The sequence below is a fragment of the Cynocephalus volans genome, chromosome 4, assembly GCF_027409185.1.
Source record: "Cynocephalus volans isolate mCynVol1 chromosome 4, mCynVol1.pri, whole genome shotgun sequence".
Classification (NCBI taxonomy): Eukaryota; Metazoa; Chordata; class Mammalia; order Dermoptera; family Cynocephalidae; genus Cynocephalus; species Cynocephalus volans.
Window position 1 is genome coordinate 98811407 of NC_084463.1, and position 13864 is coordinate 98825270.

Sequence of the window (13864 nt, forward strand, 5' to 3'; positions counted from 1 at the left end):
ATCACATGTTCTCACTTATTTGTGGGAGCTAAAAATAAATAAATAAATACACAAGCAACCTGGGGGTGGGGGGAGGGAAGAAGATACAACAATTACAATTCCTTGAAGTTGATAGACAAGCAAACAGAAAGGACATCGTTGGGAGGGAGGGGGGAAAGGGAGGAGGGAGGGAAGTTTCAGTAATTGGCCACAATAATCAACCACATTGTATATTGACAAAATAAAATAAAATAAAATAAAAAATAAAAATAGAAGGGAAGCCTCCACCAGGGCAGGGAGTTTTGTCTGTTTTGTTCACTATTGGGGTGTCTGGAACATGTTCCTTTTCACAGTAGATGCTCAGTTAATGTTTGTGGAATGAATAAAGGAACATTAGCTATTAAAATACACACACACACACACACACACACACACACACATTTACAACAGTATTGTAAAATATCAAAAAACAGAAATAAATTCAACGATTCATGAGAAAGGTCCATACACTAACAATTATTTTATCTCAATATCGTTTTGTTAAGAAAATCTAATACACAAAGGCATATAACATTTTTCTTGGGATGGAAGTTTCTATATTCTAAAGAAATTTATTATTCCCAATTATATGATAAATATATTCAATGCAGTTCCACCAAAATCCTAACAAGGTTTTATTTTCTGTGTAGAAATTCATATGAAAGTGCAAAAGGACAAAAATAACCTAGGCAATCTTGAAGAAAAACAACTAAGCTAAGGAACCTTAACAGATATGAAGGCCTATTATAACGTGAGAAAAATTGAAACAGTAAGACAATGGCGAAAGAATAAAAAATAGATCAATGGAACACAACAGAGGGTCCTTAACAGACTTACAACTACATGGTTATCTGATTTATGACACAAGTGAAACACAAGTGAAACTGCTGTGCTACGGAGAAAGGATGATGATCTTCAATTAATGGTACTGGGTCAACTGACTATCTATATGGAAAAAAAATAATCTTTACTCTTACCTTACATCATAAACAAAAATCAATTCCAGATGAATTACAAATATAAATGTAAAAAGTAAAACAGTAAAGTGTTTAAAAGAAAAATAGAAGAATATCTTGAAGATCTTAAAGTAGGCAAGTGTTTTCTTAACACTATGCCCACGAATTTGATAACACAAAATGCCTAAAATATAAAAGACTGATCAAACGGAACTTCTGTTCATTTAAAGGTATCATTAAAGAGTGAAACAGCAAGCCACAGAATGGGAGAATATATTTTTAATGCACATGCTAAACAAAGAACCAATATCCATAATATACAAAGAACTCTTACCAAAAAAAAGTCAAACCAAATTTTTTTAAAAATGGGCAAAAGACTTTAAGAGGTACTTCACAAAAAGTGTATATCAGCAAAGAAACATATGAAACAATGTTCACTTTCATTAGTCTTCAGGAAAATAAAAATTAAAACTGTAAGGGGATACTACAACATAACCACCAGAAAAGAAAAAATAAAAAAGACAACTGCAGAAAAAGCTGTCGGAGAAGGGCACTATCAGATGAAGGGGAGATAAAATGGCATATCATTTTGGAAAACTTCTGGAAACAATCTACTAAAGTTGAAGATATGTACATCTTATGACTGTGTAATTCTACTCCTAGATTTCTATCCAACTGAAATACATAAAAATCTTCATTAAGAAACACATATTAGAACATTCATAAAAGCATTAACCCTAATAGGCCCAAACTGGAAATTACCAAAACCAACAGCAAGAGTGAATAAATTCATATTTATATAATGGAATAGTATTTGGCATTAAGAATGAACAAATTACAACTTCATAGAGCTAAGGATGACTCTTACCTAAAAATGCTCAACAAAAACCAGCACACAAGGGCCGGCCCGTGGCTCACTCGGGAGAGTGCGGTGCTGATAACACCAAGGCCCCGGGTTCGGATCCCATATACGGATGGCCAGTTCGCTCACTGGCTGAGCGTGGTGCTGACAACACCAAGTCAAGGTTTAAGATCCCCTTACCGGTCATCTTTAAAAAAAAAAAACCAGCACACAAAATGCATACATATGATTCTATTTCTATAAAGTTCAAAATTAGGCAAAATCAATATTCGGTCTAATAAGTCAGGGTAGTAGTTGGTCTGACTGGATATGTGGTAAAGTAGAAGGAGGCATGAGGAGGCTTCTGAGGTTTTGGGGTGCTGGTAATGCTATTTGTTGACTGAGATGCGGCTTACATGGGCTTGTTCACACTGAAATTTTGAGATGCACATATGTATGGAGTTTTACACTTTTCTGTATACATACTGACTTCAAAATACTTTTAAAAATACTTTAAAAATTAAAGAAAATTCTATCAGCATATTTATGCAATATTTCAGCCTATGGAGAACAAAAAGGAAAACTACTGAATGTGGAGGTTAGGCCATTTGTATGGTGTTTCTACTCACCTTTGTCCTGTAATGCAATTTGTTGTTTATGCAACAAGGCAACCTCCCGTCCTAAAGCTTTCTTCTGTCTTTCCAGTTCATTTCGAAGCACCAAAATTTTTAATTGAAGGCATTCATTTTCTTTTTTCTAAATAGATAAAATCACAGGTAAATTTATGAATATAAAACTCATGACTATAAATAATTAAACACTCCAATGTTTCAAAATAAATAATGGTTTAAAGCACTTTAATATTCATCAAACCTACGGATCTTATGAGTAACTTCATTATCAGTGGCCATCATGTCAATGGAAAGAATATAGAAATAAGCAAAAAATAAGAACAGAAATGAACCTTAAGTCTGAGTACAGTCCTAAGGATCCAAAAGCCACTACAATATCTCATGTCCCTTCCCTGACATCACAATACAATAAGATAAAAAATTATCAATAACAAAGAAATGGAATTCTCAAAAAGTTAAACATAGAGTTACCATATTACCCAGCAATTCCACTCCTGGGTATATAGCCAAAAGAACTGAAAACATGTCCACACAAAAATAATTGTTTATAGCAGCATTATTTATAATAACCAAAAAGTATAAACAACCCAAATGTCCATCAACTGATGAATGAATAAATAAAATGTGGTATATCCATGCAATCAAATATTATTTTGCAATAAAAGGAAGTTAAGTACCGACACATGCTACAACATAGATGAACACTGAAAACATTATTCTAAGTTAAAGAAGCTAGTTTAAAAAGGCCACATACTGTATAACTCCATTTATATAAACTATCTAGAACAGGCAAATACATAGAAACAAAAAGTAGATTTCCATTCTTTCAAAGATCTACCTCCCTGCTCATATCAGAGAAGGCCAAGTGCGGACCTGGGGCTTTCATCCCTGCTAGGCAATAATCAGCCAAGCCCCTTGTAGCATCAGTGGACACTACTGGACTTTTACCACTCACCTGGCAGTAACAAGATAATTCTCTTCCTCCCTGATGGGATATCAGAGGAAGCCTAGTGGAAAGTCAGAACTTTCACTACTACACAGCACTATCAGGCCACCCTTCTCCATGTGATACCAGTGGAAGCCTTGTGGAAAGCAGTAACGAGGCACTCCTACTCCTGCCAGTTAAGAAGGTATCAATGGAGGCCTAATGGGGAGCCAGAACTCCTACTCCTGGCCAGCATTAACAAGCTCTTTCCCCTCCCACTCAGGTGTCAATGGAGGTTACATGGGGAATCTGGACTTCTACACTCATCCGGAGGTAATGACATGGCATCTTTTCCTTGCCCTACCAGGGAAGAGTCAAAGGAAGCCAACTAAAACAGAAGGTTTAAATAAGATCCAGAGACCCATAACATAATACCCAAAATGTCCAAATTTCAATTGAAAATCTCTCATCATGCTAAGAGTCAGGAAGATGTCAAAGTAAATGAAAAAGGACAATCATTAGATGCCAACACTGAGATGGTAGATATGTCATAATTATTTGACAAAAATCTGAAAGCAGCCATTATAAAAATGCTTTAATATCAAGTAAGAATATGCTTGAAACAAATGAAAATGTAGAAAGTCTCAGCAAAAAAACCAGAAAGTCTCAGTAAAGAAATAAAAGATATAAAGAAGAACCAAATGGAAATTTTAGAACTGAAAGTAACTGAAACAAACTCAGAGGAGATAAAGAAGAGATAGAACAATAGAAACTGCCCAATTTAAACAACAAATAGACTGAAAATAAATAAATAAACAGGGCCTCAGGGACTTGTGGAACTATACCAAAAGAGCTAACATTTGTGTTATCACCAGAAAAAAAGGAGAAAGAGTGAAAGACTGAAAAAGTATTTGAAGAAATAATGGCTTAAAACTTGGCTAATTAGGCAAAAGAAATAAATCTACATATTCAAGAAGCTACTGAATGCCAAAAAGAATAAATCCTATAGAGAAAATGAATGCAAGTAATAACTGGTTCTTTTGAGGGGCTGGCTGGTTAGCTCAGTTGGTAAAAGCATGATGTTGACCATCAAGGTCAAGGGTTTGGATCCCCATACCAACCAGCCATCAAAAATAAAACAACTGATTCTTTGAAAAGTTCAGTGAAATTGATAAAACTGTAGCTAAGCTAACTAAGAAAAAAAGGGGTAAGACAAAAATTGCTAATATGATGAATGAAAGAGGAACCATCACAACTAATCCCACAGACATTTAAAGAATACTATAAACAACACTATGCCCATGAATTTGATAACTTGGATGAAGCAGACCAATTCCTTGAAAGACAATCTACCAAAACTCACACTAGCAGAAATACATAATATGAATAGGCCTATATGTATTAAGAAATTAAATCGACAATAACATCCCAAAACAGAAAATCCCAGGCCTAGGTGGTTTACCGGTGAATTCTACCAAAATATTTAAATAAGCAGCAATATCAGTTCATTAAAATCTCTTCCAGAAATAAGAAGCAGAGGCAACATGTCCTAACTCATTCTATGAGGACAGCATCACCTCAACATGAAAACCAGACAAAGACATCACAAAATACAAGCAAATCGAATCCAACAATGTATAAGCAGAAATATACACCACAGCCAAATGAGATTTATTCCAGGTATGCAAGGCTGGTTTGACATTCAAAAAGCAATTAATATAATTCATTACATCAACAGGCTACATAAGAAAATTCATATCATCATATCAATAGATGCAGAAAAAGCATGTGACAAAATCCAACACCCATTCACAATAAAAACTTTCAGCAAACTAGGAATAGAGGGGAACTTCCTCAACTGGTAAAGAATATCTACCAAATAACCTACAGCTAACATCATACTTAATGGTGAGAAACTAGATGTTTTCCTCCTAAGTTTGAGACCAACACAAGAACATCACCTTTTACCACACCCATTCAACACAGTTGTACTTGAAGTCCTAGCTAATGCAGTAAAACAAGAAAAGGGAGAAAAAGCTATACAGACTAGGAAAGAAAAAAATAAAACTGGCTTTGTTTGCAGATGGTATGTTTGTCTATGTAGAAAATTCCAAAGAATTGACCAAAAAACCCAAACAAATAAAAACTTCTGGAACTAATTAGCAATTATGGCAAGGTTGCATACGGGTTTAATGTATACAAAAGTCAGTTATTTTCCTATGTAACAGCAATGAACACTGTAATTTGAAATTAAAAACATAACGCTTTATATTAGCATAAAAAATTAAATACTTAGGTATAAATCTAACAAAATACATACAAGATCTATATGAAGAAAACTACAAAACTCCAATGAAAGAAATCAAAGAAGATCCAAATAAGTGGAGAAGCAGTCCATATTCGTGGATAGGAAGACTTAATATTATTAAGACATCAGTTTTTCCCAGGTTGATCAATAGATTTCCTAAAATCCCAATAAAAATTCCAGCAAGATATTTTGTTAATGTCAACAAACTGATTCTAATATTTACATAAAGGTAAAAGACCCAGAATAGCCAACACAATATTGAAGGAGAGGAACAAAGTCAGAGGACCGACGGTACCCAACGTCAACACTTAATGTAAAACTACAGCTGTGATGTGGGTAAAAGAGCAGATAAATAGATCAATGAAACAGAATAAAGCGCCCAGGAATAGACCCACACAGATAAAATCAAATGATCTTTGACAAAGAAACAAAAGCAATTCAATGGAGAAAGGATAGTTTTTTCACCTAATGATACTGAAATAATTGGAAATCACTGGACAGCCAATGTGCAAAAAAAAAAGAAAGAAAGAAAGAAATCTAAGTATAGACTGAACCTTTCCAAAAATTAACTCAAAATGGGCCACAGACCTAAATGCGAAATAAAAAATTATTCAACTCCTAGAAGATAACACAGGAGAAATTCTAGGCAACTTTGGGAGACTTTTCAAGATATAGCACCTGAAGCAAGATCCATGAAAGAGGTAATCGATAACTTGGACTTCATTAAAATTAAAAACTTCTCTGCAAAGATAATGAAAAGACAAGGCACAAACTGGGAAAAAATCTTCACAAAACACATAACTGATAAAGAACTGGCATTCAAAATATACAAAGAATTCTTAAAACTCAACAAAAAGAAAACAACCCAATTAAAAAATGGAACAAAGATCTAAACACTTAGCTCACCAAAGAAGATATGTAGATGGCAAACAAGCACATGAAATGATGCTCAACATGATAGGTCATCAGGGACTAGCAAATTAAAACAACAATGAGATACAACTACACACCTATTAGAATAACTAAAATCCAAAACTCTGATAACACCAAATGCTGACAAGGATATGGAGCATCAGGAACTCTCATTCTTCACTGGTGGGAATGGAAAATGGTACATATACAGCCACTTTGGAAGACAGTCTGGCAGTTTCTTATAAAGCTAAACATAGGCATACTATACTATCCAGTAATTATGTTCTTAGATATTAACCTGGATGAGTTGAAAATTTATATGTCCACTCAAAAACCTACACACAAATGTCTACAGAAACTTTATTAATAATTGCCAAAACTTGGAAACAACCAAGATGTACTTCAATAGGTCAACAGATAAACACATACAATGGAGTATTATTCAGTGATAAAAAGAAATGAACTATCAATCTATGAAAAGACAGGAGAAGCCTTAACTGCATATTGCTAAGTGAAAGAAGTCGGTCTGAAAAAGCAACATACATACGATTCCCACTATGTGACATTCTGGAAAAGTAAAAACTATGGAGACAGTAAAAAGACCAGTGGCTGCCAGGGGTTCAGGAGGAGGAAAAAAGGGATTAATAGGTTGAGCACATGGATTTTTAGGGTAGGGAAACTATTCTGTATGATACTTTAAAGGTGGATGCATGAAATAATGCATTTGTCAAAACTCATAGAACTGTATAACACAAAGAATGAACCCTAATGTAAACTATGGACTTTAGTTAATAATAGTGTATTGATTTATCAGTCGTAACAAATGTACCACCATAGTACAAGATGTTAAAGAAATTGGAGGCAGTGTATATGGGAACTCTTTGTACTTTCTGTACAATTTTTCTATAAACCTAAAACTTCCTTTTAAAAAGCTTATTTTTGAAAGTCATAGAAATGGACACAAAAAGTCAATTTTTCTGAAAGTTCATTAATGAAAACAAAATCTCTGACACACCTTACCAGCCAGAGATATAATTAAATTTGTCAAGTTTGTTAACTTATCTTTCTGTATAAATATTTCCTAATTAAATCTATAGTACACCATGGTTTAAACTTTCCTCAGACTCCTTTTTTCTCTAAATACCTTGCTCAAATCTGTCTCCAGATACAAATCTGAAACCCTCTCCCACAGTGAACATATAACATGCATGTGTATACACACAATTACTGCACTATGAATGTATATGCTCTTCTTTCCTACTTGTTATCGAATATGTTAATAATATACTTTCTTAATTTTTCATGACATAAATTTTAACCAAAGAGCAGTTTGGCTATACCTGGTGAGTATTTATTTACTTCCAAAGGTATATAGTAGCTAATTAAAATTGTAACTTAAAAAAAAAAATCCATTACTTAATTAATACATTACCAAGACCTGGGATAAGCTGGTGGAAAACTTTAATTTTTCTTTTCTTTCTTTCTTTTTTTTTTTTTTTTTTTTTGCTGCTGGCAGGTGGAAAACTTTAAAAGGAAAAAGTCAGTATCTCGATTTGATTCATAGACAATGAGGAAGCCTGACAACTCAGTGAGATGCATTATGACACGGCCTTGTTGAAACAAGGGGCATGAAAAATGATTTTTGGCAGTTGTGTTGAAAGTACTTGACAGCAATCATTTCTCACCCAAAGTGCATTCTTCCTCATCCCTGAAATACTGATTCAAAACAGATGGCATGATCATCCATTAGGCATTCAAGCCAAAAAACAAGCAGAAAAGCTTATTTCCAATAATCAGTATTATATTTGACTCAAAAAGTCTATGAAATAAGCCTTTACAAAGAATGTTCCTAAAGCAATTTTTCTTAACAAAGCCAACATTTATAAAGGACCTACTACATGCTTCTAGATGAATGAGAAATGGTCTCTGCTTTTTAAGAATTTAGGTCTACTGGAAAAAGCCATTTTGCCCTGCCAACCCACTGTAAAAACAAAGACCAAAAATCAGTGAGGTTCTAAAGCATGGAAGCAACCCAAATGCCTATCAATAGATGAATTGATAAGCAAAATGAGGTATATACAAATAACCGAATATTATTCAGCCCTTAAAAAGGAAATTCTGTAATATGCTACAACATAGATGAACCTTGAGGACACTGTGCTAAGTGAAATAAGCAGTCATAAAAAGACATATACTATATGATTTCATGTATATGAGGTACTTAGAGTAGTCAAAATCATACAGACAGAAAGTAAGTGGTTTCCATGGGCTAGGAGTAGTGGGGAAAGGGGAGTTAGTGTTTAATGGGTACAGAGTTTCAGTTTTACCAGACAAAGAGAGTTTTGGAGATGGGTAGTGGTGATGGTTGTACAACATTATAAATGTAATTAACACCACTGAATTGTACATTTAAAAATGATTGAGATTGTTAAGTTTTATGTTATGTGTATTTTGCAATAAAAAAATTGGGGGAAAAGTCTATGAGGTTGCTTATCATGAAAGAAAGGAACCAGGAAAAAATTGGGGTTTTCTTTAGCAATCCAATAATGTTATCAGGAAGCCTAGGTGTTCTTACATCACTGAGGAAAAAAATAAGTCTTAAGAAACAATCTTTTTCCACAAAGAGCTAGGTGTTCAATTTCCTTAACTTGAATTTTTCTACAAAATATATAAATTGAGTTCTACCTGGACAGAGAAAGAAAAATAGAGAAAAAGAAAACCAACTCTTCAGAGAACACAGGGATATGCCTGGCTAGAGGGTTAAACTGTTCTATTCTAGGTTACACACTCAAATTGGGATGTTTTCTAGACTCAAAGAACTAAGGTTACAAATTAATCTAATACTAAGCTAATACAGGAAGGCGTGTATATAGTGTTTTGTGTTATGGTTCATGTGCAGAAACTGGCCCATTTACAGAAATATTTCAACAAATCATTCAAAACCAAAATTCTTGGCTCTAATTTCTGATAAGTAAACAAACCCTGCCCATGTGGGATCTGGTTCTGCTTCCTTTCTAATGCATCAACGACAAGCTGCTCAAAGATCACAGTGTTCTATAAGTATCTTCCAATGGGTTTCAGTGTTCTATTTATCTGTTTACTCCATAATGTCACATATTTATCTTCAATGGATCACTTTTAATTGGATTTTAGTGTTTTTATACAACACTGTAAATTAACTGAAAATCACAGATACATTTATCTATATGCAAACATACACTTTCCTATTTATGGGTTTTTACCAAAAAACAAAAACAAAAACCATGGGCAATGTTAAACATTTATTTCAGAATGACAGACTAATCTGTAAATAACATTAATGGAAACAAATATTTTCTTATAGATCATATTGGAGCGAAAAAGCCTTAGGCAAAAGTTCTTAATGAATGGTCCAGGGTATCATGAGGGTTTCTGAGACCTTTTCAGAGTCTATGAGATAAAAAAAAATTTTCATAATAGCACTAAGCTGTTATGTCTCTTTTTCACTCTCACTTCCTCATAAGTGTATAGTGGAATACACCAGAGTCTATCAGATTTGAGATATTGCAACAGGTTTACTTCAGAAGTAGACGTGAGAATTCAGGTGTCTTTTATAAAGCTAGACATTAGCTTAATAGAACTTAAAAATTCACAAAAATTTAAAACAATGCAACTCTAAAATTTTCTGTTTAGAAAACTATTTTTCATAAAGACGTTAACATGTGATGGGTTTATTATTGGCATGATAAAAAGAATTAGGAAATTAATATTTTTTAAATTTCTCAGATTTAATTTCTAATACTATAAATATCAACAGATATACCCTAAGTTCTTTGATACTATCACAATTTTAAAGAGTGTAAAGAGGTCTTGAGACCAAAAAGTTTGAGAATTGATGGCTGAGGGTATATGTTATATTCATCTACAGTAGTTCCCTCCACCCCCAAATTGGAAATAATTAACAACCTGAAAAAAAAGTTCTAGAATTACAGCAGTTGTTCTAAAAATTAACAAATTTTACTTTTAAATGTCATTTATAGGTTGTTTCTATTGCACTTACATCTGGTCAACCACTAAAAAAAAAAGATTTCCTCAGAAAATATTTCATTCAATCCATTAGTTACATAGACTCAGTGACAATATCAGGCCTAGACCCAGATCTAGATAGGGAGATAAAGCAAAATATGTATAATAATGTATAGGAGTTCTGCTTCTAGTATAGGAGAATGAGCACCTAACAAACTGGTCCTCCCATAAAAAACAGCTATAGATTCTGGATAAAATACGTAAGTAAAGCTATTACTTGAGGATTCTGGAGATTGATCAATGGCAGGCATACAAGGGTACTTCAAAAATCTCATGGAAAGATTTGTATCACCTTTTAATTCTATTCTCCCACGAACTTTCTGAAGTACCCTCTTTTTTTTTTTTTTTTCTATTTAAAAAGACGACCGGTAAGGGGATCTTAACCCTTGACTTGGTGCTGTCAGCACCACGCTCTCCCAAGTGAGCCACGGGCGGGCGCTGTACCCTCTTATTTTGAAGGGAAGTCAGAACTTGGTATAAGCAACCAACACACAGAGAGAATTTCCCCTTTTCTGTGGCTTTGCCCTAATAGTGGCTGCAAACTCCAACATAAAACAAACTGTCCTTTCCCACTGGAGGAACCAGGGGAAAGAGGTCAGGCAACCAAGGCTGCCATAATGGAGGGAACCCCAAATTCTGTTTAAATTCAGTCTAAGTCTCTGACTAAATCCTAAGCCTCACATGCATGAAGCAAACAGAAAATAGCTTGTACCTAATGGTAAAAGAACTAAACTGAAATCTGAGCCAATGTCCATTGCAGACATGACAGTTGGAACCTAACCAAATTAACTACCTGTTAAAATAAAAACATCAACATTCTTTGGAGCAAAGTAACAAAATCCAGAGATTCCACCAAATTACATTCACAATGTCCAGGACACTATGCAATATCACCTAATATATGAAGAGTCAGTAAAATGTGACTCATTGTCTGAGGAAGAGACAACCAACATATGCCAACCTCAAAATGACCCAGATGTTAGAATTATCAGAAAAATACTTTAAAGTCACTCTAATAAATATGCTGAGACAAATAGTAGACTGTTCTCATAATGAATAAAAAGATATGGAATCTCAGCAGAACTAGAAAATATTTAAAAGATCCAAGAGACTTCTGCTTCTGGGCAACAGAACAAGAAAAAAGGAACACTGCCCAACTAATTTTACCAAGCTACCATAATCCTAATACCAAACTCTGATAAAGTATTTTAAAACACTGCATCCCAATATCTCTAATAAATATAGGTACAAAAATCCTTAAACTATCACCAGACCAAATACAACAAGATACAAAAGGGATTACATAGTGTAATCAATTCGTGTTTATTCCAGAAATGCAATGTTAAACATTTGAAACTATATCAATGTAGCTCACCATATTAACAAATTAAAGGAAAAAATGATATGCTCATTTCAATAGATGTAGAAAAACCATTTGACAAAATTCAACATCCATTCATGACTAAAAACTCAGAAATTAGGAATAAGGGAGAACTTCCTAAAATCAATAAAGGGTATTGCTAACATTATATTTAATGGAAGGAGGAATTGTTTTTCCCTTAAACCAGGAATAAGGCAGAGGTTCACGTTTTTACCACTTTCTTTCAACATCGTACTGGATGTACTAGTATTGAAATAAGGCTGAAAAATTAAACAGAGGGCATAAAACTGTCCAAATTTGCAGATACGACTGTTTACAAAGAAAATCCCAAGCAATGTACAAAATACCAACCATAACTAATATAAGAAGACTGCAAGATACAAGATCAGTAAATTAAAATTAATTACATTCTTATATACTAGCAGCAAACAAATGGAAAATAAAAATTCAAAAATAATTCCATTTGCAACAATTCCTCCTCCCCCAAACACTCCCATAAAACACTTAGGAATAACTCTGACAAAAGACGTCCACAATCTCGATGGTGAAAGCTTTAAGACACTATGGAGCAAATTAAAGAAAGTTCTAAATAATAAAAGAGATACATGCCATGTTCATGGACTAAAGGACTTCATATCATTAAGATGGCAGTTCTGCATAGTTTTATCTACAAAACCTTATCAAAATTCAAGCAGGTTTTTTTTTTTGTAGTAATTGATAAAGTGATTCTAAAATTCACTTGGAAAAACAAAGAACCTAGAAAAAAACAAAGGAATTTAAAAAAAAAATAGTTGGAAGACTCACCCCATCTGGTTTTAAGACAATGAATCTACAATAATAAGAGAGTTTGATATTGGTGAAAGATAGACATTTAGATCAATGGAATAGAATCAGGAATCCAGAAATACATGTACACATATATAGTCAATTGATTTTAGACAAATGTGTCAAGGCAATTAAATGGGGAGAAGAAAGGCTGTTCAACATATGATGCTAAATCAAATGGATATCCACACAGAGAAAAAAAAAATTTACCTTTATTTCACCTTGTACAAAAAATTAACTTGAAATGGATCATGGATCTAAATGTAAAGCCCAAAGCTATAAAACTGCTAGAACAAAACACAGGAAAAAACTCCTGTGACATTGGGTTAGGCAAAGATTTCTTATACAGAACTTGAAAAGCATGAACATAAAAAGTTAAAGTAAAATAAAGTAAAATTAGATTTCATCAAATTTAAAAACTTTTGCTCTTTAGAAAACATCACTAAGAACACAAAAAGTTAAACCACAGACCAGAAGAAAATATTACCAACACACACATAAGAAAAAGGACTTGTACAGAAACACACACAAACACACATACTCTCTCTCTTACACAACCCCAAAATAAGACAGAAGACAAAATCCCAATCAAAAATGAGAAAAGAAATCTGAAACTACTTTACATGTACACCAGGACTGAACAAACAAATAAATAAATTATAGATAATGAGAGCCAGGTTTCTCACTATCAGAAAAATATACTATAAGTAAATAAAGTGAGGGGGAAGCTAGAATGAACCTTGTGGTATTGGAGTTGAAAACACTGTATGAACTTGTTTATTTAAATATATATAGAGACGGATGCATGTGTATGCTAAGCTCTGTCCACTGAGAGGGCCCAGAAGCAGTTACAAACCAGTAGTAAGGAACAAGCATATTCACTGCCCAGATCTTGTTTCTAAATACCATTACCCAGTGAAAGGAACAGGGCTCCTTGGAGAAATGGCTGATTCTGGGGCTGGAACAAGGAAAGTACAAGACGAGCCTGGGTCACACAGTAC

The 13864-nt window shown here is 33.7% G+C and overlaps 1 protein-coding gene across 2 annotated transcripts in view; it reads right to left on the bottom strand.

The window, feature by feature from the left end:
- UVRAG (UV radiation resistance associated) overlaps positions 1 to 13864 on the bottom strand; it is a 303565-nt gene that overhangs the window by 149649 nt on the left and 140052 nt on the right. For both annotated transcript variants that reach the window (XM_063093326.1, XM_063093327.1), the window contains exon 8: positions 2445 to 2571. In XM_063093326.1, coding sequence (XP_062949396.1) covers positions 2445 to 2571 — 127 coding nt within the window. The remainder of the gene's footprint in view (positions 1 to 2444; positions 2572 to 13864) is intronic.